Source organism: Onychostoma macrolepis, chromosome 20, assembly GCF_012432095.1.
Source record: "Onychostoma macrolepis isolate SWU-2019 chromosome 20, ASM1243209v1, whole genome shotgun sequence".
Taxonomy (NCBI): Eukaryota; Metazoa; Chordata; class Actinopteri; order Cypriniformes; family Cyprinidae; genus Onychostoma; species Onychostoma macrolepis.
The window spans coordinates 1,987,521-2,014,396 of NC_081174.1; the positions used below are offsets into that span (position 1 = coordinate 1,987,521).

At 38.2% G+C, this 26,876-nt stretch overlaps 1 protein-coding gene across 14 annotated transcripts in view; it reads right to left on the minus strand.

Annotated features, from left to right (window-relative positions):
- Positions 1-26,876, minus strand: part of ptprk (protein tyrosine phosphatase receptor type K) — a 184,816-nt gene that overhangs the window by 15,670 nt on the left and 142,270 nt on the right. For 3 of the 14 annotated variants that reach the window (XM_058755143.1, XM_058755145.1, XM_058755142.1), the window contains 15 exons: positions 25,678-25,787; positions 25,284-25,485; positions 22,540-22,645; positions 20,166-20,439; positions 19,729-19,765; positions 12,963-13,098; positions 8,981-9,010; positions 7,154-7,314; positions 6,658-6,693; positions 4,001-4,012; positions 3,640-3,824; positions 2,350-2,437; positions 1,126-1,265; positions 965-982; positions 467-503 (listed from right to left, as the gene is read on the minus strand). In XM_058755143.1, coding sequence (XP_058611126.1) covers positions 467-503; positions 965-982; positions 1,126-1,265; positions 2,350-2,437; positions 3,640-3,824; positions 4,001-4,012; positions 6,658-6,693; positions 7,154-7,314; positions 8,981-9,010; positions 12,963-13,098; positions 19,729-19,765; positions 20,166-20,439; positions 22,540-22,645; positions 25,284-25,485; positions 25,678-25,787 — 1,572 coding nt within the window. The remainder of the gene's footprint in view (positions 1-466; positions 504-964; positions 983-1,125; positions 1,266-2,349; positions 2,438-3,639; positions 3,825-4,000; positions 4,013-6,657; positions 6,694-7,153; positions 7,315-8,980; positions 9,011-12,962; positions 13,099-19,728; positions 19,766-20,165; positions 20,440-22,539; positions 22,646-25,283; positions 25,486-25,677; positions 25,788-26,876) is intronic. The other 11 variants (XM_058755152.1, XM_058755151.1, XR_009267521.1 and 8 more) reach the window with 9 other exon arrangements.

Consider the following 26,876-nt stretch of genomic DNA (forward strand, 5'->3'; position numbering starts at 1 on the left):
CAAAACAAAGAGTCGACTCTGAATCACTGAAACGAGTCGTTTTTAAAACGAATCCCAAGCCGTTTCATGTTGATGTCATTAGCATATTGTCCGCCCACTTGTTGGTCGTTTCGGGTTGGTCTGAATGAAAATGCAAATTCATTCTTTGCCACTAGGTGCCACTTTTGGAGCATTAAAAATAGCCGTTTCCCCGGTAACGCTGTACACAAAGCAGCACTGAGCTCACAAACACTGCTTTATCAGGCATTACAGGCGAGATGAGATGAAAATGAGACCAATCGACCAATCACTGCAGATTAGCGTCACGCAAAGGAGGGGTTTAGAAAAATGAATGGTTGGGCGAATCGTTTGGGAGTCGTTGAGCAAGTAAGGTGAAAATAAATGCATATTATAAGACACTTTAACCATCAGTCAGTTTTTGTTCTTGGCAAAAAAGAAAAGACAAACTTCAGCCTTCCTTGTTTACCTTGAGTTGCGATGTAATGGCTGGGCCTCTGGTATCCCTGCAAGAGAAACAAAAACAAGAATTTTGTTGGAGGCAGCAAACAATTCAAATCTGAGAGTAATTTATTTCACAGTGGGCTATGCAAAACTGTGCTAAATTCCACTTTTAAGAGTTTCGTTTTGAGTTTTGTAATCTCAACACACACACACACACACACACCACGATTTCTACGGGTTAAACACACACTTCAGGGAGACCCGACATCAAATCCCCCCTCCCATGAAAACTAAAACACACAACACCAAAATCATGAGCGTTAACTGAAACACAGGCCAGGGATGTTAACATGCATGACGCCCACGCCACAGGCAAAGCAGATGAGTCGTGGCACGAGGAGGAGTGACAGAATGGAGCCGGACGTGTGCTAGCGCAAGCGGCTCCAAGCAGATGGGCTTCGGGGCATGGATGGGTGAGACAGAGAGGGGAAGTGTGTTCGAATGTCCCTACAGTGATACTTACATCCCTGTACAGCCAAATCTACCGCCCCAAAATCAACCGCATAAGAGTGAGAGAGAGCACAACAATGTCAGTGAGTCAGCAAGCACCTCCAACAAGGAAGAAAAGAAAGCTGTAAATTGTGTATAGTTGAGACAAAGGCATGCATAAAAGACCTCACATACGAGGGAGGGAGAGACGTTTCTCACACGTTCGCCAATGGAGGAGGAGGCGGCATCGCCACTTACATCAATGTAGTTGGCATTTATGTAGTCGGAGGACGGGTCGTCTTCCATTGGCTGCAGGATCACTCGAGAATGATCGTCTACAGCGCGACACACGGCAAACAGAGCAGATTCAGGACAATAACAGCATTGTGTTGGCATGCTGCTGACTGTGTGCGCTAGGAAACAAGCTTCTAAAGAGCTCTTACGGTGCATGACAACATGTTCTGGTCATATTTCACCTCAAAATCATTTGGAAAAAAAACAACAAAGAAAAAAAACGAAAGATCGATTGTTTTTTTAAGATTATTTGCAGAGTGACATTATTTTTTATGAAGACTGAGCACATTTTCTCTCATTATCTCTCCAACCCTTACAAAGATCTGAGAAGAGTTGATGCAACTCCCCAGAAGACCTCAGATGATGCTAACCCTGGAACAACATATAAAACTACCAAATTTTGCTGATAAACTACCAAATTTTGCTTAATTGCAATGTTTAATCGCAATCGTAAAGTTTAATCGCAACATATAATCATTGCAGTTAATAGTGTTCTCCATCTGTTTGATTATGTGTAATTTGTAACTAACTGCATGATTCTTACTGTACATTTCTGCCATAGTCACCACTAATAACCTACTCCTAAATGTAAAAAACTGCTTTGAAACTATTGGTATGGTGAAAAGCATTACACAAAAAAAAAATTGTACAGAAATAAAATACACAAATGAAAATCGTGTCATACAGACACAATGACCAGTTTTTATGAAATAAGCGTAATTTAAATGCACGAAGTTGATGCTAACAATACCAAGGTGATAGGTTTGATTGCCAGGGAATGCTGTTGCATACCTTTATTGCAATGTAAAGGGCTTTGGATAAAAGTATCTGGCAAATGTAAATGAATGCAAAATACTGAGGATTTAGGGGGAAATGTGTTCAATTGAAAATTATCTTACTAAAACAGGCCTCATTTTTTATGTGCACATTATAATATCTTAAGATGTTGGGGTGAAATATGACTCGTTCTTGATGTTCATCTGTAAAGCACCAGCACATGTTGGTTTTCTAAAGAGCAACAGAACAAATGTTCTCCAAAAGGTTCTTTATTGACTACAAAACCATCTACAGGAGAGTGTTTGGAGCCAGATATTAAGTGTACTAGAGAATATCCTACACTCTTACATGCAATGATGTTCCCGTATCGATTCTTCGTTCGATTTTGCTCTTTCTTTGCTGCGTCCCAGGAAGCAGACTGACCCTCAAAGAAGCTCTGGAGAGAAACACAGAATGAATTACAACACAGCCTATTACATGGGCTTAAGTGAATCAATATCCTAATTTACTCATATTTTCATCATATCTGACAACATCAGCACAACACAGTAGTTTGAATTTGCTCTATGTGCATGGAAATACATGTAAATTTGATCACTGAACAGTTAAGGAAGCATCAGGCGCTCTCAGCAGTTGAAACAAAACAAATTGTTCTGCATCTGGCACACAAACTCCACTGATCAGATTGTGGTTTCATGAAATAAACCGCCAACACTCCTTGCCTGCAACCAGCAACCTCATCAGTGCAAAACATGTGTGAGTATAACGCTGTGGAGGAGGGGTTTCAACGACTTCTTGGAGAAGTGTGACATTTTTTGGATGTTAAAAACATAGTTCACCCAAAAATGAAAATTTGCTAAAAATGTGTTCACCCTCAGGCCATCCGAGATGTAGATGAGTTTGTTTCTTCATGGGAACAGGTTCAGAGAAATTTAGCATTACTCTCTTGACTCAGCAATGGATACTCTGCAGTGAATGGGTGCCGTCAGAATAAGAGTCCAAACAGCCGATAAAAACATCACAATAATCCACAAGTAATCCACACATATTTCTCTCCTGATTCAGACGAGATTCCTTTTTCACTGGAGTGAAAAGTGTTATTATGGATTATGAGCTCATACTTTAGCCGGAAGCAACAGTTTGAAGTTAAAAACTTCTTAATGATGGATTTGTTTCAGCTTTTGTCTTCTCGAGATGTTATCCGATGGACTCGAGTGGTGTGGATTACTTGTGGATTATTGTGATGTTTTTATCAGCTGTTTAGACTCTCATTCTGATGGCACCCATTCACTGCAGAGCATCCATTGCTGAGACAGTGATAGAATGACACATTTCTCCAAATCTGACAAAGAAACAAACTCACCTTGGATGGCCTCAGAGTGAGCACATTTGAAGCAAGTTTTCATTTTTTTGGTAAACTATTGCTTTAAAATAGTTCCACAGTTCATCTGAACAATGGAAGACGAGGGCAAGGTTTGAAAGCAATATTTATTGTTTCCAGTTGTTTTTGGTGATTCAGAAATGACACACTTTAGCTTTAAGATCAGTTAAGGGATCGTCCACAGTCATCAGTCTAGACTGACAGCTTTGACTGTTGTTTTTTCACATGTCACGAGAGCGGCGTGCTCACGGTCTAACCTCATACTCCTCTTTGAAGCCATAACTGTCGGAGGTCTTCATCAGATTGATGTGCTGCAGCAGGTCGGCCACCCGTATGGCAGGATGGAGCTGTCCAGTCTGATAGGGCGACTCTGTGCCCTCGCAGTGGTAGCGTGGGATGTCCAGCAGTCTGCTGTTCTCGGCCGCTGCAGTGTGGTTCTCGTCTGAGAAAGGGGTCGGGAAAGATTTATTGGAGCGCACACTGAGGGCTTCGGACAAACCTTTGTACATGCTAAGCTCAAAGGACTCGACAAACACACACGCAAAACCTCAAATGCATATACAATCCCAGAGTTGTGCACTCTGAACAGGACAGAGGCGTTTCTTCACACACACTTACCAGTGATAGGCACTTATGGGGCAGCGGGAGAGAAAAGAGTTGTTTAGTTCAGCGTCAGCTCAAACACACGGGCTCTGTAGTACAGCTGATGGAGTGATATGGACTAAACATATACAGAACACAACTACAGGACACTAAAACGAGGGGGAGCACAAACAAAGCCACTCTCTACATCGCATCCAGACTGGCAGACTTTTGCATTTTTGAAGGCACTTCAAATTTCACTTTAGTTGCAGTTTTTGTGGAGATGAGGAAGCCACATACATATACAGTATATATATATATATATATATATATATATATTTATATCGGACCACAAAAGATACCTCTGAATATTATCAAATTCACAGGAATCGCAACCACAGGAAATGATTTACAAGCAACCCCCGTCGATTCTCGAGAACAAAGACGAGTGCACATTTTAGAGTTGCTTCTACACAGCACTGGCTTACATCTTGACAGAGACACTTGTTAAGGTTTCTGCAGACTTTGATAATCAGGTTTTATTCGGTCACAACTTGTAAGGGACTAGAACTTCTCTTCATCGCAGATGTCAAAAAGACGCAGCTGTTTGGATGAAGTGTTGTCCTCTACACTTCAGCGCTGTCTCTGCCAGAGCCGTGGCCTAAGGGGACGTTTTAATACCCCACCGTCATCATCATCATCACACCGCTGTAGAAAACGTCTTCTTTCTTGCTTGTTCTGTCATGTTAGCTCTATGTTAGCATCTGACACTGTTAACCCAGATGACTGGAGTTATATTAGGTTTACGAGTAAGCTGTCAGTTCAGTTTCGCCATCATCCCACAAGCTCCGGGAACACTCATAATGTCATGTGGGTGCTGCGACAATGTGTGTGTGTGTGTGTGTGTGATGAGGCTTTGCCAAAACATACAGAGCAGTGCTTTCCAGTTGATTCAGCTTCCAGATTTTTACATTGAGCATCTGGTAGTTCTTAAAATGTTTCAGTAATGTGAATCTTTTAATGATAAAGTACACTTTAGCATACTTAAAAAAAAAAAATGGAAATAATATTCTTTAAAAGAATATATGTGATATGTGATATACTGTATATAGATACTTAATTCCACGTTAATTTAAATGAAATGAAAATCCATTATAGTTTAATTTATATTAAATGCAATTAGTTGGACTTTAGAGTGCTTTGACCCACTTAAGTAGGACTTCAGAACATCTTTAAATGTAATTTCATGTTGTCTATGAAATATGGTTAAAGTGTTACTGCTGAATGTACTGACAAAGATTTATGATAAACTAAAATATACTCTCTATGTGTCATTTTCATTAAATTGTGTATGTCGTTTGTGCTTGTAATTACATGAAGTTTAAAATTTTAAAAGGAATTTTTTAAATATATTAACTTTAAATGTAACATCAAATAACACACTAGAATTCTAATCAAGATCTCAACCCATCAAAATAAGTGTACTTCTTTGAAGCACAACAAAAGACTAAAACATGATTTAAAATGTACTGCAAAGCAAAACTGTTAATTTGACATTATTATAAAGTGCACTTTGTAATCATGTCAAAACATAGTCAGTAGTTTTCTCAACTCTTTTTTTGGGGTCGCAACCCACCAGTAGAGAAACTTGGTGATGTACTGTAGAGTAGATATTGTGTGTGTGTGTTTAGTTTAGATGACCAAAATTCCTGAAAGTCCCCAAGTGAGCTAAATCTGATGCAACCTCTCCTTAGAGACATATATAGTATTATTTTAAGGGTAGTGTTTGGGTTCATCTGTAGTAATTATAGTTACCCTTATATAAAAACAATAAAAAAAACTACAGTATGTCCTCATTTAACAAATGTGTGTTTCCACAGCAGCAGAAAAGCAGTACGTCTTCTTACTTTAGGTGAGACTAGTCACTAGTCGTCTCACCAGACATTTGTAACATCCTGGGATTTGAGTCTTCAAGCACAGTAGTTCTCCATCTATTCCTACAGGCTCCCTGCGCTGCATGTTTTTGATACAACTTGACAATAGTAGATTCCATCCGGGCTGAACCGGGCGATTCAGTTTACTGTGCAATACAGGAGGAGCCGTGGAAATGATCGAGAAACCCTGTTCTATGTAACACAACAGGAACATGGTGGGGGGGCTACATGAGTGATGCATGCTGGGTAATGAAGATCTTTATGTGCAGCAGGAGTACTCAGATCAATTCAGTTCTCTCAATCTGAATCAAACATTACCTCATGACTTGAAGTTATTTAACTAATTGGGGAGAAGTGTTTGGCTGGAAATATGGACAAATTAAAGACAACATGAAATTGTGCTTCACTTCTATAGCAAAACTGACTAATTATGTAGGGAAGGGCTTTATTTAAATAATTTTGATTTTATTAGATTGGCCTATATTGTCGGTTAATATTATTTCCTTGCTCACACCTCATTTGTTAAGAGAGGTGAAAAAAGTGAAGACATTTTGACGAAATATTACAAAACCTTTTCTTTTTTCTTTTACTATAACATGCACTGATTTAATGTAATTAAAAGCCCAAATGACATACTAAAAACAAGTCAACTGGATTTCATGTTGTCTTTGAGCCATAGCACAGGCTGAACTGAATTGCTCTGTTGAAACTCCAGTGATCCAGTCACAAACACGGGCACACCATACACCCAGTCCTCACCTAATACAGCTGTCGGCACGAGAGGGTCATTAGGCACTGCAGAGAAACATGCAGAGTTATCATAAACAAAAACTCAAGAGCTGAGGATGTTCAGAAACTGAAATCAGAGCGGGAGTCTTACTGCTGCGTCTGCACTTGAGATTTTACTCACGATTCAACAGAAGCGCTATTGAACGTGGGTGCATTTTGCACGATATCAGGACATTACGAATAACTAACCTGGATGCCTTGTGAATTGCAGAGGCGCACTGATCGCATTAAATGCGCTTGCATTGGGTTGGGCAAGAGCGAGGTAAATAATCTAAACTACTGGTGTTATAGAGCAAAAAGAAAATGTTGTTATTACACACACTTTCTTCACGTGGGCTGCTTTAGGCTTTGGGTGTGTTTCGGTTTTTACCATGTTTTCCTACACGTTTCAAAATCCTCAGACAAGCTCGATATGATTCTACAATGTTCCATGTTGACGTTATGCAAGCTGTACTTGAGTACTCACAGCGGTTGCTGAAGTTGTGCGAGTCCATGAAGGTGACGGACATGGGCTCCTCGGCGTGCAGAGTGCTCTGGTCTGCATAACTGCGATCCATGGAGTTGACCATGTGCGTCATCTCCTGACGGGTGTTTCCGATGGCATCCTTGCGCTTCTTGGCGAGCTTCCTGATAAGCCAATTAAAGACAGAATCATTAAAGATCTACAACTCCAGAAAACAGCATCACTGCACCCTTCACCCCACCCGAAGCACCCACATGTAGGAATACACAACAGACAGGAGAGAGAAGAAGGGATGGTCTGAAAGGAAAGCTTTAGTTCCGTGGTAAAGGACAACTTTGAGGAAACTTTTAGGAAATACTTGCAAATTAGTGGGTGTGATTCAGAGAAATAAAACCATGCCTGTTCAAACTGCAAATCAAACTGCTCTCTTTGTCTATTTCAACACGTTTTACTATCAAAAAAGTTACTACTGTACTGTTACAAAATTACATTTGGCATCTATGAGGGATTTTTTTGTGTCAGTGCAGGTCATTTTATGCTTGAAATTGTAATTTGATCAAATATATATATTTTTTTCTTTTTGCATTAACAAATTAGTAAAAGAGCTGTTGTATTCTTGACTAACATAACAATAAAACTGCAGAAAATAATGTTCTTAATCAGCATTTTTGTCTTGTTTTCATGAACAATGTGCTGCATGACAAAATGTGACAGGAACTTGTTACAGTGCAATTAACCTAAGATTAATATGTCAAATCTTTTTAAATTATATTAATGTCAATCAAGGCTGTTTGTTCTTTTTAGTTAAAGAAAAAAAATAGCAAAAATATTTGACTTATTTTGCAAAATGTGCAAATCTAAAGAAAGGCTTTAATTCAGGATTTACGTGTACACATCGAAAACATCAAGACGAACAAATTATGAGGAGAATGCACTTTTGCTTCTTGCTTAAAACAAATCAGTCTTGTTTTAAGGATGATTAGACATTTGTAAAACAAGACTAAATACTGATCAAGACTTTTTTTTTGCAGTGAGAGATTTTCCATGTCAGTGTCAGTTTTTTTTTAAGGTCGTTTGTGTAATTAAGAAAGCAAATATAGAACTGATTTATCTGAACTGAAAAATATATTCACTTATCATGGTTTTACTTTTGAAAAAAGTGACATGTCATGTGATGAAATGCAATGTGGAGCTTTGAAAGATGATTTGTAATGCAAATGATTTATGCAATCTCTATTTGTTACAAGATTTCTATGCTCTTTTTGACAAGAATAGATAAAAGCAGCAATCTCTTGATATTTGACTGAGGTTTCGTAGAGATGTCACAGGAACTCTTAGAAAGCCATCAAAGCAGCGCTCGAGTCGCCTGCTAGATTGAGCTGCAGACTAAAGGCCAACCGGGGACACATGAAAAACACCCTCTTCACCAAATGAATGAACAGATGAGTGTGTGAGGATGAAAGGTGGATGGAGACACGGTGAGTAACTATCCCACACACACACACACACACACATGCACACACCCAAAACCAACCCAAAAACAAACAAACATAAAAATAAAAAAAAAACAGACGAATAACAGACACAAGTGCAGCATTCTTTTTTCAAATAACACCGCTTGGATGCGACCGTCGCCGAGCATGTCCAAGAGCTACTACAATGCAAAGGAACGTGATTGGTCAAAGCGATTTGTGTTTTCGCTTGAAAAAAGGATACTGCATCTTTAAAAGACTAACAGGACTAACCATAGACAGAGAGCAGAGAGCCCTGCATGTTAAGTCACCGTTTTGCTTTTGCTTTTGCTTTGGTCTGAGCGTCTCTGTTACTTACAGGTAATATGAGTACGAATAGTAGCTCCTCCTGGCGAGCGAATGAGAAACAGCACAAACAGATGAAGAGATATTGGTGAGAGCAATGTGGGAATCAACCGTACCAACATAAGCAACAGATACCTAGTCAACAGCAGTTCTGATGGAAGCTTTTAGCCTGATCTCTGATTGAAACATGCATGTCTTGTACATTTGCATGCAATCTGAAACCCTATTTACTTGACAGTCGTCAGTTAGAAGGGGGAAAAGAAACAAAACGCAATCAGAGCATGCAAAATCTCTGGCTGCTCGATTTCATCATGCATTTCAGGCGCTCTGACTTGATAAATCACTGCAATAAACCTCCAAGCACAGATGATTTAAAAATGTTAAAAAAGCCATTTTTAAAGAGAAGAAAAAGAAAATCACACATGTGGAGCATAACCAAAAAGGCAGAAATTAACAAAAAAATGGTGCAAATCAAATCGGTAAGCTGCTGACTTCCTGCAAAATGAGCAGCATCAATGACCACTGTTTTAAAGATGCAGTATCTTCAGTTTGACCGGAAAACATTGATTATCCATTGCTCAGTTGGAAAAGAGCCATTTGTATTTATCGCTGCATGTTGAGGCTCAACATATGCACATATTAATTCATTTTAATAGGATGGTAAAACACGCAAAAATGAAGCCGCCACAAACTAAAGGTCCCACTTCTGTGAAATGTGTTTAAATATGTTGAACGGTGCACTACACTCCACCTAAATAAAGTGTGGTTAGTAAAACAAAAACAGATTTGTTTGAAATGATTTCCATTCACATGAGACGAAGTCTCAGTAAGATCGCCTAGCATCAGATACTTGTGGTTGTAGAATAAAACAATCACGGGAGACAAATATGGCATTTCTACAACAACAGCAGCACCAGCCAGAAGCTTTTGCCTTTGCGTGATGCTGTATCTGCAGCAACAAGTGTTAGTTTAACATGTTGTCTCTCTTATTGAGGAAAATGAATGAAGAAATGCAGCTTCTAAGTACTACTGCACAGAATGAATGAAGAATGGAGGAGGATGAAGAATCGGTGCTAGTGCTGTTAGGTCAGGGTGCTTTACTGGGATCTGAAGCCCATTGGAGAGAAATTACGGGAAAAAAATAAAATAAAATCCCCCATGCACAACACAAAATAAATATTTTTTTTCAACATCAAAAGCCCACTCAATAACACTTCATATTTATTGTGCACTTCTACCCCTAGACAGCAGCCACAACATCACCAGAACACACACAAAATTCAATTTGAATGCACATAAGACTGATCAGCTTGAATAATACGTTCCGTTGTGTGCGTTTACACTGACCTGCAGTTTGAACTAGAACTCACTACATCTCTGCTTCTGTTACACTTTGTTTAGAGAACTCTGGTTATTTAAAACCAGAGGAATAATCCTTTTACTCATTAAAAGTATTACATGTCTATTTGTTTAATCATCATCATCTTGCTTCAGTATTGCAATACGTAATGCAGAGACAAAATAGTTTATATATGCGCAGTATAAAACATTTCCTTCCTTGAACCCAGCTATTCTAAGATGCTCAAAGGAGCCCTGAGTCTTTAGTTACTGAAGATTCCTCTAGGCTGCCAGTGCGACAATGAATATACAGTAAGAACTGTGTGCATTTGAGAGAAAGCAGGAGACCTTCAAAACTCCACAGCATTCAGTTTTCTCACTAGATCTCAAAACAGCAGAGACATCTAAGGTCAAGAGGGAAGGATGAGGGAGGAGAGACACAACACCCCTGCGATGGCAGGATCTTTAGGGGAACAAAATATCACTAGAATTTAGGAAGGAGAAGATGAAACTCTGGACACAAAAACATGCTCATTTTAACAGACTACAAGTCGCAAGCTACAAATTCATGAAGCTTTTCACCTCAACCAATCCATATAGTGTGGACTCAGTCTCTCCTATCAAACGATTAGAACGCTCTCAGACGTCCTTTTCTCTCTTATATAAAGATTTTTGAATTGCATTTGCCATGAAAAATATCCAAACATCATTAGAATACAGTAGATTCACAGTGTAATCTGATTTTCTGCTCTAACACGTGATGAAGTGAGTTTGAGTCGCACTGAGCAATGAGCTTCCCTGCATAACCTCACTATTTATTACTTTTACAGTGTGCTTCCAAATGTAAGTCAACATATAGGCCTCATTACATTATAAAAGAGAGCTTTTGCAAATGATGCCACCTAATGTTTCCAGTCAGGTCTGTTATGAGCGTTGATTTGTGTTTGGCAGTGCTTTAAACAGCCTGCTGTTCAAGAAAACGCCACATGATGGAGCCATTAGACAGAAGCAGCAAGCACTGCTGAGAGAGAGAGAGAGTAAAAGTGAAAGTAAGAGTGAAGCAGGTAGAGTGTGTCAGATGATCTGGAGGAGGTGGACGTGCTGACTTACCATTACTGACTTAAGTGGCTCTAACCGCCGTTGTAACTCATTTACAAAAGATCATCTGAGCAAAACACACCGTTTTGCTTTAGACTCGCACAGTCACGAAGAAACAAACGCTCAGCTTCCTGACATCTACAAACACACTCTGTTCTTTTCCTTCATCTCACAAATACTGAACGTTCACCTCACAAACACACATCAGCTTCCTCTACAGCGCTGTACACTGAAACACATACATGCAACTTTTCCACTAGAATAATGCTGATTCATGTGCGAGTCAGTGTTTGGCTGCTGCTGAAAACGCTCACAAAACCACACACTTCAGAATCCAACAACAACCAGTTGACATAACTGACTATTATTACTAATAACCTGCCCACAAATACATGTGCCATATCCAAGGCTTTGTTTACGAATGTTTAGTATAAAGTAATTTAATTCAGTGTCTAGACCATCATATTTCATGCAATGGTCGGCTGTTATTCAAATACGTAATAAAAAAAAAAAAAGTACACATGATATTTGTTAATAACGTTTTTAGATAGACGTGGAAAATAAAGTTGGCTGGATACGCTGTGCAACGTGACATTTACAGATTCAACATTGTTATCCAAATGCAGTGCATTCAGACTTTTCAATGTATGATTATGTAAATTCTCTGGAAATCGAACAGTTCCTGCGGTGTGATCAAAAGCTTGGGGTCAGAAAGATTGTTTTTTTTGTTTTTTCTGAAAACAGTGAATGTATTTATTCAGCAAGGATGCATAACATTGATTAAAAGCGACAGCAAAGATATTTATAATGTTAAAAAAAAAAATCGATTTCAAATAAATGCTGTTCTTTTTAATTTTCTATTCATCACAGAATAAAGTTTATCACAACTGTGGCACAACTGTTTTCAACATTGAAAATAATCAGAAATGTTTCTTGAGCAGCAAATCAGCATATTAGAATGATTTCTGAAGATCATGTGACACTGAAGACTGGAGTAATGATGCTGAAAATACCATGGAAAACTGCTAATTTACATTTGAATAATATTTCACTATATTAAAGCTTTACTGTATTTTTGACCAAACAAATGCAGCCTTGGTGAGCAGAAGAGCCTTCTTTCAAAAACCTTGCAAACCCCAAACTTTTGAATGGTTGTGAGCATTTGAATGTGTTTGTACTTTTGGTATACGTTTTTTGGAACGTTCACATGAATAAAAAGGTTTGTAAATGGGCTAAATAATGAACTGGCATCTGTTAGGGTGGAGCTCCTCATACTGTAAGTGTACATGTACTGTGTGTGCATCTGATTCTCTTTTAATGGCTTTAATGCTTTAATTGAGATTTCGCCCTGTTACGCTGGAAAGCAGAGGCTGGGGAAACGAGCGGCCCCTGGGAGCTGTGTAGTTGCTGACAGCGGTGGTGATGGGGCCCCTGCGGCTGCTCCCTGGGTGCTGATGATGTGATGAGATGGCGGTGGAAGGAAGATGTTGGTGTGCTCGTGGGCATTTCAAGAGCCAACACAAACGTACTGTAACGGCACACAAATGTTTCTATCCTACCTTTTCTTCACCAGCAGGATGGCCACGAGCACCAGGAGAATGAAGACCAGCACGGCAGCGCTGATGCCGGCAATTTTCACCACTTGGTCCGTCTGTTTAGCTGGGTCTGGGATCACTTCCGGCTCCTCTGTGGCCCCTGAAGAGAAAAAGCAAATCTTTTTAGTTAACATTCCCTCATATAAGTGTTAAGTTGGAGCCATGGCTTAGCAGTTAGAGCGCATGCTCCAGTGCAATGAGATGGAATGCAAGCTCAAATTCAATACATTTGAGGTTTTCACTAAAACGAGTTCATTAAGCCCTCGTCTAGCGATGAGTAATTAAACATCTAAAATGATCTTTATTTGTGCATTTTCTGAGGGGAGTACCTTTTCTCCGCTCGCTTCTCACACTGACTTTTATCCAAAGCGCACACATAAAGGTGCCTCCGACGTCTCGCGATCCCAATAAATATAATTTAGACATATACACAGAATTACAGTATTTAAGAATTCACACAAACAAATGATCAGTTATGTCTTAAGTGAACGTTTGGGGAGAAACTTTGGATGTGTAACATTCTATTAGATCCATGCATGCAGTAGGCTACTGTCTTAATATAGGCCGTCTGTTGCATTAATGTTAATCAAACGATAAAAGAAAAGAGCATACTAAATTGATTTTTACATTTGATTATTTGGTTTTCTTATTTTTCTTATTTAATGCTTTTTTTTAAATGTCAAATGAAAAAAGCAATACATCTGTTCTTATTTATAACAACAAAGACAAAATAAAAACATAGCTATATTGTGATTATTAATATAGTGATGATCGTCAAGAAAAGAATAGGAGGAAAAGATGCAGTGTTGCTAGGTGATTTTTGCTTTGGAACCTTCAGTAAACTCGATTTTTTTTCTCTTTTTTTCTCGAAATGGACTTTGCTGACTCTTTCGACTTCAAGCAGGTGTAGCTCAGTCATTTCTTTTTTTTTGTCAGATTCCAACAACACATATATCATTTTGAAGGTATTTTAATGAATGTAAAATGAAAATAAAAATAACTCATTTTTGAAAATTTGCTCATTGTGACTCATTTTGCCAGCACTGGTCACAAATGATTTAGTTTTTTTCTACCATGAAGCCAAAGTAGCACACAAAAAACCAAGGTCACCAAAATAAATGGTGTTTGTTCCACCGATGCACCTGTTTCTACAAGCTCCTATTACAAATGTACCTCTAAACCCAAATAGCAAAAAGTCTTTTGACCACAACATGAGCTTTATTTGTTCCTCCCACTCGGGTAAATGCCTGGACGTTTCACAAGCTGCCATCAGTCTGCTGTGTGCTATCTTTCTCTCGCTGCCAAAGCATAACAGAATGGGTCGAAAATGACTGTCGGATATGTTTCTCCAAACATTGGCAGACAACCACAGTATCATTCCATTGTTGAACGCTAATATTATTACCTGGCACGAATACATTATACAGAACACAAAAATGAGTCTGCTCTAAAAATAAAAGTATGAAACAGTTCAAAGAGAAGACGGTGCCTCAGAGCGCAGCCTAAAGAACAGAGTGTGAAGGATACAATGTTGAGCTAAACAGAATGTAAAACCTTTGGGACCCTGTAAAACACAGGAGTAAAGCCATCATACTATACAGTATATTCTCCAGGCCTGTTAAAATCACTGTAGTATACTGGAGTTCACACTGCAGCAGAGAAGGCTGTGAATCCACTGATTTTAACACTGATATGCAGATAAGGGAATTCTAAGTGAACACGTGATTGGTTGTGGAGCAGCATGGCCTGTCATCAATGCTGGCTCAAAACGCAAACTGATTGGGGGTCACTTGTGAAATAGACGTGTGTTTAATTGTATCTAATGTATTTCAAGTCTATTTTTAAAAACAGCTGTTGGCCACAGTATGATAATAATAAAAAAATAAGTGCACTTGAAGAGAGACACTTTCATGACTGTTTCTTTGTAATAATGTCAAATTGGCAAGTTTTGCTTTATACTACTTTTTAAATCATTATGTTTTAATAATCTTTTCTCATGCACTTATTTTGATGTGTTGACTAACACACTAAAGCACAAAGTACTTGATTATCATTTTAACTGTGGCATGTTATTTAATATTACATCTCAATATAATATATCTTAAATGTGTAATTACAAACATATGACACAAGTTTTAGTATTATTTTTATTGTATTTGGCTGTATAGGTAATTATGATTTTACATTTAAAAATGTCCTCAAGTTCTACTCTAAAGCTCTACCAATTGAATTTATACATTTAAACTATAAAACACTTTCACTTCATTTCATTTCATTTAATATGCAGTTAAATGTATGAAAACGTACATGTATATTCTTTTGACATATATTACTTATATATTAATAAGTGCTCTTTTTAAAAGCATGCTAAAGTTTACTTCTTTTTCACAACTGTTTTACATTCCTTTCAAAAAGGAACAGTGAGAATAAAAAAAGAACTTGTGTGTTTTATTTGTTTATAAAGTTCACGGTGAATAAATAATTTTGTGTCTGTATATAAAGTGACGAGAAGAAAAAGCAGACAATCAAATGGTTAATAACAATAGCCAGTGCTACAATGTGGTGTATCACAGAGCGTCTGCTCCAGTTTAAGTGTACTGCAGTGGTGCTTCGGGTCTGTAACCCTGACAGAAATACATCACCGCCGACTGAAATACTTTTCGCACACCGTTCTAACAGCACAACTATCATTACGGCATCTTGGGGTATTGATCCGAAGCACTGCTGAACTCAAGTGCGGAGCGTATGACATTTATAGCGGTCTGGATGCTGACTCCACTCATGGCTTCGCCTGTAAATGCCGCATTGTGCGATCTGTCTTGGAGGCAGGAGTAAATGGATCTCCGGTATGTCCTGAAGCTCTACTATAAGCTTTTAAGAGTGATAAGGCAATGACCCGCTGACATGGGCCTCTTAAATAAAGCCATCAGCTGTACTCTCCTGCCTCTGGATCTGTGGGGCAGCTTATTTCTACCCAACGATAACACTCAAACAAAAGCCAAGCCCCCGTCACACAGCCTCTCTGTTCTTTACAGCACATTTGGGCGAGTGAGCAGCCTGGGGTGAAATGACCAAGACGCAGATCACTGCTGCCCTAATGCACCGGCCCTTCATCATCAAAGCACTCTCTTCCTCTTTCTTCGCTAAAGCACTGATCACACGAGTGCTGTGTTAGCTTCAGCTGACCTGTCCGCATGACACAAAATACCAATGAATGTCAAAAACACAAATATCTCTGTCAATACCAAATAACTCGGGCACGATCTGCAGGACAGATGTTAAACACAGCTGAAAACACTATAGCACTGGGGGATAAGCAGGTTAAGATCTGCTGCCGCACTACAATTTTTATTTGCCCTGCCGACTTTTCCAACATACAAAGATGTTGTTTTATTTTTCAGCAGCATAGTTTTATAAGTGTCAAACAAAAAAACTAAACAAACAAAAAAACATTTTTAATAAATAATTTATACCAAACTTTTTTTCCCATAATATTTTTTTATACTTTCTATTTTTGAAAACTCTGCGACAGCTATTATTGCATTACATTAACACTGGAATTACATTATTAATGTATTATAAATGTGGAATTACATTATATGACTATAAAACATAAAAATATGTACAATGTACTTATTGTGTTCATATTGTTTTACAAAACACTTTTGCTGCTATTGAGGTGGGATGCGGGTGAGGTTAGGGACAGGTTTGGTGGTCTGGGTAGGTTTAAGGGCTGGTCAAGATGTAAGGGATGGCTCGTCAGTGTAATTATAAATGTAATTACAGAAATTAATTACAGATGTAATCACATGCAAGTATTTTAAAAAAATATAAGTACAATGTAAAAACATGTATGTACACAATAAGTGCATTGTACTAAATTACTATTTTAAATGCAAGTACATAGTAGTTAAGGCCACTTAATATCAAGTGGGACCAAAAACAAACAACAACAAAAAAAAGTTTCTGAATTGATTTCTATAAGTACCTTTTTGTCAAGCAAAAAAAGAGTTTCTGGAAATCCATTAAATCATAGGTCTTCAACCCTAGGCATTAAATTTTAAGCTATTTTAGAATAATAGAAGCATTTTACATAGTAGTAGTAGTATTGCATACATTTGGTTAGAAAAGGAAGATATATCAGAGTTCAGACATCACAATCTGGCTTCGATGTTTAAAGTTCTATATATATATGATCTGCAAACAGTGACATCATCACAGCACGGCATGAGCTGATTGGCCTCTGCTGATACTGCAGCCAATGAGCTTGCTGCTTATCTTTAAATAGTTTAGTTTAAGCAAATCTTGCAGCATGAAACTCTCAGAAACCCTCCACCTCCCCCAGCTCCACCTGTATAGATCTGTTACGGCTAATTCAGCAGCAGTATGTCTTATATACATGCACAAAGTTGCAGCAATACTGCTTCTATACATAAAAAAGGATTTCACTATTCTAAAATAGTTCATACATAGTCAATATTTATTGGATTTCTGCTGGATCATTATGTTCACGTACTGTTTTTGAAATTTTATTATAGCCTTATCTTACAGCCGTCTTGCAATTGTTACCTTAAAGAGCTATTTCTACCTGATTTAACCTGTAAAAGTAAGTACGTTTTGTTGATATAAATCAATTTATTTAGGTGAATTCAGTGATGTTAAATAATATTTTTGACCAGTTATTAAGAGTAAGTGTTATTTTTTCCTGTGAATAAATGTAATCTATAACCCTGTCCCCCTCACCCACACAGAGGAAAAGCAAAGACTGTAACCTTACTGGCAATCACTTTTGACACTTGGGCTAAAAGGTGATTAATCGGCGGCACAGTGTGGTTTTAGATGCAGGCCTGTATTGGTTCAGACACCAAATTTTGCCCCCTGCCAGAACACTTCTGTTTCTGTCAGCTCTTATGAGTCTGATCTGAGAGAAAAACACTAGAAGCAATTCGATGGAAATTGGATTACGTCCATTTTGGAGATAAAATTCCATGCTTAAAAACAAAAATGTATTTTTGTTGCTAAACAACACATGACGTGGGCTATATCTAATCCGTTCTGGGAGTGCTCTGAGCCACGGGCAGACTTTTATCATTCGATTTCCTGCTGAAAAACAATTAATGAAGAGCCAGAGGAGGAAATAATGTGCAATAACTCAGACGAGACACGACCGAAGGTACTGTCATTACCACAACAGCACACTGGCAATACATATGTGCATCACTCCATGTAGAAAAACACATCAGACATTTAGCTGATGGAAATTTATTTATATATGGAAAATCACAAAAAAACAAACAAAAAAAACCCTGAATGCTTCTGGGTTGGTTCAGTCTCAGCAGTACTGCATATTCACACATTTCATGAAGTGAATTAAATTTATATTCATAAAAAAAATTAAAATTTCTGGGTTGCGATTTTAAGGAATAAGAAATACAACGCTTGACCTGTTAACACTAACTCCTTTGTCAACAATCCTGAAGCAGACACACTCAAAACAAATTGCTTGCAGTTTGTGACTCCTTTGTGCTACAGGGATGATTGTTAGATGATAAACAATCATGGTTGTTGGTAGTATGCTCAAAAGTTAATCCAAAATTAAAATATAATAAAAATAATACAAATATTATTTGAAATGCAGTTACTAAAAAAATAGTGGTGAGATATGGTATGACAGGTGTATCTCAACATTACATTACACTGTTGTCTTCTCCAGTTTCAAACGGTTACTTAAGAGCCAAAGCAGCAGAGCACATCACGCCACACAGGCAGATTAATGTTAAGCACTTTTAGGCTCTGGTTACTGTGGCTATGGATTTTTCATTCTTTATTTTATTAGCTGTGTTATGAATGCCAGTGAAATGCTTTGTCTTCAAAGTTATCACACTGTTTCTAGCAGGACTGAGCAGTACTACCACCATCAATTTAAAAATATAATTATTATAATTTTACCCCTTCTGTATCAGCACATTACCACAAATAGATATTTTTATAACTTCAATTTTTGAAGTATACTGATGCTTTGCAGTCCTGCAGTCACTGATCAGTACTACCGAGCTACGCTCTTATCATTGGTCTTGTTCTCTATGTGTGCTGCTGATTCCTAACTGTATTCTTCTGAAGTGTTCATTGTTGACAGTGGAGTAATATGTGGCTGAAATGACAACAAACTTGACTCAGGACAGGCCTGTGCTGAACCATTGTGTGAGGCAGTGTCACCTATTCAATTTCAAAACGATCCACACATGCCAGACTCTAAAATCTGCCAATTTAATATGCACAAATAGCCTACATGCCATCCATTTCCACTTGTACCAAGGCAAAATGGCACAAATGCAAAAGCTTGCATTTATTGCACATTAAATTACTTGTAAAAATCACATACTGAGCCTTTTACATAGCAGTATATTTCAGTATATTTTAGTGCATATATTTGGAGATGTTTATAAATGTGATGCATATGTACAGTAACCGATACACGCATCTGAACAGAATAGGCAATTGTGAGCAGGATGGTCAAGCTTTGGTCTGTATTATCAGACACTGTCCCACTGCATATACTAAAATCGCTTTTCTATAGCTCTGCTAAAAGCTCAGAGCACACAACACCAATCACCGCCAGACTTTAGATGACAGAATTTAACCTGCTCTTACATCATAACATCAGAGACAGAGAGAGATTAGAAATGGAGAAAGGAATGGTAGATGCATGCTCTCAATTTGAAGGGCTTACCTTTAAAAGCCAGTTTCAAACACTGCGTTTTACTTTCCTGAAACACAAACAACAACCATTTAAAGTTAATTCTCAAAATTCAGCATCACATCAATACATTGAGCAGAATGACCACAGCAGCTTGACTTGTAATGCGTGTTGTGATTTTGAAACATTCTGAGCTGCTATAGTCAAAACACTAGAAGGCCATATTTTCATATTTTTTGAGTATTTGTCACAGGTGTGATTGACCTTGTGATCTGTTTAACAGTCAAACCATCACATGCCTTGCGGAAGAATGCACAATGCACCAATAAAAGGGCCTGAAGCAACACAAACGGCAGCTCAAGGACAGAACAGATCAAAAAACTGTGATTCTGTGTCAGTCCTGTCACACACTCTTAGTCACTGTGTGTGTTGATACAAGGGATGTGTGTGTTTATTTCTCATCTGCTGACCTTCTCCACACTGCTGACTGCCTGGAAGTAGATGTTGTAGTTTTTGCGGGGCGCGAGGGGGGCGTTCCAGTAGCCGTGGTACGTCTTGTTGTCTCCCACAGTAAACGGCAGCGGTTCTGGCAGATTCCTGGGTGGGAGCTCCGCTGCGAAGTAATACGGCAGCCCGGCGCTGGCGGCGTTCTGATAGGACACCGGCTCACGGTAACACTCCCCGCCACTGGCCTCCCGCCTCGCACGGTGCGGGTTTATCTCCCTCACAACGATCTGATAGGCGCTGTTGATGATGGACAGAACATGACAGCCAATCATGACTCGAGTCAGCACTGCTAATTACATTTACACAAAGAAGAAAACGTCTCACTTTTCACCTCCCTCTAACATAATCATGCACAGAAAATCAAAATGGCACCATTGTCTTTGTGCAAAATAATACATTTGGGAAGATATTTTGCAATGTGAGCTTGGATATTCAGGCATAATCCATCTAATTGTATCGTAAAAAGCACAATACAAATAAACTCGAATTGAATTGAATAATGTCATTCGGATGTTTGTCTACAGAAACTGGAGGACAAAATCTCCTTCATCTGTGCGGTTCCTACGTATATGCTCACTGGTCACTAAAGCTGCCATATTAAAAAAAAAAAAAAAAAAAATGTTCCCAGGGCTGACAAGTTACTAAAGTTTTCCATTCTAGTCAAATAGATGATGTGCCAATCGATTAATCAAACTAATCACAGATTATTCGCACATCAATTTGGGCTGAGAAATGACACCCCAAAAGATCATGTAAAGTCATTAGTGTGTTAAATGAGAAAAGCATTGTATAGACATAAAAGTAGATTTGGAAAGAAATATTTTGATTCAACAGAATTTATCACACACACACACACACACACACACACACACACATTATACAGCAATCTGGCAATAAGACTGTTTTCATAAGCTGCATCTGAATTTAGGTGTATTTATGCAGACTGTGCAGAGATGGCATGCATTTAAACTGTAATTAGAATTGCATAAATACTGCTATGAGCTTAATGGGTTTAAAATGGACATTAATGGGTTTTAAAACAATGAATATTCAAATATAAAAAATATTTTTTTAAAGAAATGAATTTATACTCTATACTCTTTATGAAATTAAAGCCACCAGCAGGTGGCGGCAAGACACTGTCTTAATTAGTGAGTCACTGAATCATTCATTTAACCTATTTGTTTAAACAGCTGCTTCAAGTGACCTTCTTTATAAATGAGTCGCTGAATTGTTGACTCATGCTATTTGTATAAAAATTTGGATTCATTCAGTAACACATCACTGGTATCTTTTGATCAGAGGTGCACAACACTTTTGTTGTGACTTTGTTCATAACCATTTTCTTTAATTAGGCAAAAACAGGCAATACTGACAATATTGTGTCTAATATTTAACCCAATATTAACTTATTGTTTATTGAACTTGTATGAATCAGTATCACATTTGCAATTATGCAGATATTTGGGAAAAACAGCACTCTGATATCACTGAACTATATAATAATTATGATATAAGGCAAAAAAACATTAAAAGCTCATTTTTGCCCTCGTATCTTGAATTTTAGACTCATATAACTGAACTCTTAGAGGCTTTATCATGCAGTCAGTTGTCCTGAATGTTCATCAGTAACTGCATCGGTGTAAGATGATGGACAGGTCTGGATGGGGAGGATATGTTAAATGCCTTAATCATTTTAACAAATTATTTTTCCATAATTAATCACACCAAATTAAATCATTAAATTGACAGCCCAATGTTTTTTTTTTTTTTACATAAAACAGTTTGAAAAGACTGTAGAAATCATTCTAATTAGGATATCTCTGGGAAAACTCAAACTGTGCACTAATGGGCTCATGTGCGTCACATCCCTGTTTCCCTTCACTTTCCCAATGCTGTTTTTTCCTTACTTGACTGAATTTAAACAATAAGTAAATAAGTCTCTCCTCCTCCTCCTCCATCTGAGTGTGGCTGCAGGAATGAGTCTGTCACAACGACAACTGAATTACTGAAAGACTGTTTTCAAGCCCAGATGTGACACAGAGCCTCAAACCAGTCAAACACAGAGCAGAGAGAGGAGGAGGAGGAAGAGAAGAGGAAGAGTCAGGCACGGCTCAGATCAAATAGGGATCTTTGTGCAAGTGTTGAGAGGAATATCGAATAGCTGAAAGAGACAAAGATGGAAGGAGAGATAGAGAGTGGGGGTTTATGAGCTGAGAAACACAGGAAGTGAATATGGGAGCAGTAATGTCACCAGCAGCAGCTCATTACAGCACAGATAGGAAGTCTAATAACGTCTGGAGGATATGAAGAGACCGAGGAGCCACAAACACACACCTGATAGGAGCTCCTTTAGCCTGGGCAGGTTTCAGCAGGACGGTGATGGTAGTGGCCGTCTCGTTCAGGGACGCCTCCGACCCATCATACTCCTCTAGAGTAGGCGCTACAAAGACATGGAAAGAGTGAAAGTGTCACCATTTTTCCCTTAATAAAACTGTGTGTTGGGGAAGTTTCCCTGGAACTGTACTTTGTCGAGATACAAGCTATTCACAATCTAAAGTAGTTGAGCTACAGCCTGCTAGCCTTCTGCAAAACAAGTCTGCACAAAAACAATGAGCATCTCAATATGCTTGACAGTATGAAACTTATAACACATACATTTACACCATCTCATGTCAACTCTCCTCTCCACTCAACTCAAACTTTATTTATAGAGCACTTTCAACACCACAAGTGCTGTACAGAGAAGGATAAAAGAGAAAAAAACAAAACAAAACATAAAATCAATGCAGACATAAGATTTATAAACTAAAATAAGCAAATTGAACTTGATTGCAGTAATAGCAGTGTTAATTACAACATTTTTTTTTTTCTTTGTTACAAAAAATGAAGATGTTAGGGCATATGAGTGACAACTATGTTATGGATTATTTATACTATTATAGCATTCATTAATGTATTAAATCAGCTGTTATTTTTATTTTTTCAGCTTTAATCTTAGTTTTAGCCAATTTGTTTTGTGCTTTTGTCATTTTTATTAGTTTTTTAAGATCTGCTTAGCATTAAAGCATTTTTTTAAAGATTTATTTTTGGTGTTTTTGCCTTTTATCAGGCTAGGACAGTATTACAGGCAGGAAGCGCCACTATTGGCGCCCACTGCATTAACGTGTTTTGACTTCTAGTTCTAGTTTTTGTACTTTTAGTACGCTTTAGTTAATTCATTCTTTTAATTAAGTTTTTTAAGTTTAAGTTTTCATTTAATACATTTAAAAAAAAAAATATTTCAAATAATGAAATTGATTTTTGATAGTTTTATTTACAAATAACAACACTCTTGTTGTGTATTTTTGAACCAGCATACTGAAATTAACCAATCTGGATGGATCAGACAATCACTAGTACTTAGTACAAGCAAGTAAGTAAATAAATAGATAAATAAAAACAGGGGAAAAAACACCTAATTCTACTCTATGCGAATAGGCAGTACTGAAGTCGATTTATCTTCCTCTTCTTTTTCAAAAGCTTTTTTTTGTTGTTGTTGTTTTTTGCTTTCCTCAGCCCTGCATGTTTTGTTATCTCCACCTACACTTCTCTCACTCTCAACAAATCTGAAGTGATGGATTTCTGAAATGCTAGAAAATCATATTTCCCCTGATCATGCCTGTATTACATCTCAGAGCGGTGAAGTACACAATAGTGTCAGAAAGCCTGAGGGACGGGTGATGAGGTTATGTTCCTCATCACTCATTAGCAAAGCACAGAAAGGAGCTTTAACATCCAATTCAGCTGATTGTGCTGAATGCAGCCTGTGATTAAATTAGGTGCAAATTAAACAAACAAGGGCTTCATTTTCTTTATAAAAACATCATTTCTTTTTACTTTAATTAGTTGACCAGAAATATCAAAGGCCCTATTTTAACGATCTAAACACATGGTCTAAAGTGCATGGTGCAGGTGTACAACTTTTGCTATAGTTTAAGGACGGGAAAAACGGTCGGCGCACCAGGGGCATGGTCTAAAAGGGTTGTCCCTATTCTCTTAATGAGTAATGGGTGTGTTTTGGGCATTACGTGCAATAAACCAATCAGGGTCTCATCTCCCATTTATTTTAAGAGCAAGTTGCGCTCGCGCCATGGCGGATTCACTATTTAAATGGCGGAATTGGAAGGCCAAAGACTGAATGCGTCTCGAGAGAGCAAATGGATCTGCTCATGCGCGAGCAAATAGGTAGGCTAATTCTGATACACGCAAAATGACTATCCATTATGACTTGCAGTCATTTTTATATTTATGTAGCCTACACAATAATATTCTTTTACATTGTAATCCTTTAATTTTTTAATATTTGGCATGTTTGTGTGCTCCTGTGTGTGTAATATGCAGAGTGTACATGCGGTTTGAACCCGCCTATAGGCGCATATTACTAACGCGCTCTTTAAATAACAAAAAAAACATATTGCGCCATTGACTTTAGGCCAGGTTTGAGTTGGTCTATGGCGCAGTCTATTTCAGTTGCCTCAAAATAGCAACGTGCCAATGATACGCCTGAACACACCTCTTTTTTAGACCAGCGCGCCCATGGGCGCACAAATGGACGCAAATGCATTTGCTATTTAAACAACGTGGTGCAGGACGTGAAAATGGTAACTGAGTCGGGCTGAAACATACAAAATACACTTGCATCGCACCACATTGCGCCGGGTGTATGATAGGGCCCCAAGAGCAGACTTGAATCAATCAAAAGTTATTCAAATACATACTGATTACACACCAAAATATTCTCAAACTATCGTTCAAAAGTTTAGGGTCAGTATTTTTTGGGGAAAAGAATGAATACTAATGAACACTGATGCATTAAAAAGTAAAAAAAAAAAAAAAAAAAACTGTAATGTTGCAAAATATTTCAATTTCAAATAGAATCATGAAGACGCATGAGCAAACGCAAAGATTCAGTTTTCTGTCACCTTTTCCCACACCAACAGATACTCTCAGGAATTATCCTGGCATAATGTAGTGACTAAAGATATGAGATACTGACTTTAGATCGGATCAGATTTGATGCAACATGAGCTCATGCATACCTGATATGTTGGTGGTGACGTTGAGTGTGGTTGGTGGTCCGTATCCCTTGCTGGTACTGGCCCGGATCAGGAACTGGTAGGTGGTTCCTGGATGCAGCTGTGTGAAGTTGTGACGCGACGTGTTCCACGGTAACGACACCAGAACGGGTGGTCGCAGCAACGGCACTGACGGGTCGAACGAATGCACGCTACTGTAGCTGATCTGGAGACAGCAGACACCCAGAAAACAAGACAAAATTGCTAAAACATCAATTACTCATTCAAATGCATTATATATAGGATGGTTTCTTTATTTGCAAGAGAGTGTGTGCTTTTAATACATTAGCCTTCAGGTTTGCACACAATCACTCAAATGTGGTACAGTGGAATTGGAATGAGACACTCGCAGCATTACCTCATACTGGGTTATAATGCCGTTGGGCTCCAGAGGCTCTTTCCACTGCAGTGAGATCTTATCCTCCGACGGAGTCGCTCTCACAAACTCCTTGGGAACTGGACCGGGCACTACAGCACAAACAGACACAGACGAGGAGAGAAATGAACACTCAACAAGCACTAAAAGCAAGCAGAACCGGCTTCAGCAAGAGAATAACATTGGCTGGTCTTATTGAAAGCTTTACCTCAGTGGAAAATTTACCGCCGGATTTTTAGCTAGAAACTGATATGTGTTTATGATGACTGGTGATGATATCAGCTGGTGCATCACTAGACCCATTTTACTAGTGTGTGAGCTGTGCCCCAATAAAATATTACTGATAAATCCTTATCTGACAATGAAGATTACTGTATAGAAACCCTGATAATATTTCAGCAATCATGTCATGCATGTTTTTTTTAGCTGTTAGAAGCTAGTGATTCACAATGTAACTGGTCAAATCAGTTTGTAAAAAAGGTCTGAAACTGTTCATGATTCAGTTTGATTCACTCGATCAGTTCACTCACGGATTTAATAATTTCTGACACTGAAATAGTAATGGGATACTTTATAAAATAAAATAAAATAAAAATGAAGGATGAGGTGGATATTCACCTACAATCAATTGTTGCTAACTAACGACTCTATATTGCAGGTAAAGACAATTTATATCCACATATCCATAACAGTATCAGAAAGAAAAGAGTATAAATATGGGGAAAATGTTGAGTACAGTAGCAGTGTGTCTGGAAAAACTTGACTGATTCTCTTTCTGATGCAAAGGCTCCATGAGTGAAATTAGTTTTGATGACATATAAATTGTGCCTACATGTGAATTTCTTTGCATAAGAAATATTAAATGTGGGCACAACATTAATTCTGCATCTGACTGTGATCCTGCACACGTTCGCTGCTCTAAATCATTCTGCGGGATAAAAAGGCCATCAACACAACACAAAAGAAATGGGCAGGAATGATGGTACTCGGGTAGGAGTGTGTCATCTCATCAAAACAAGAAAATGTTAGCTTCAAAAGTCATTTGCATATGCACAGATGAAAACAAACGGTGTTCCTGTTGGCGGCGCACACCTAAACCTGGCTTTGCCGGCATTCAGCCCGTGGAGCCGCTGACGGTGGCCTTTATTGTGCAGCGACGCTATTCACGTCAAGACTCCTGA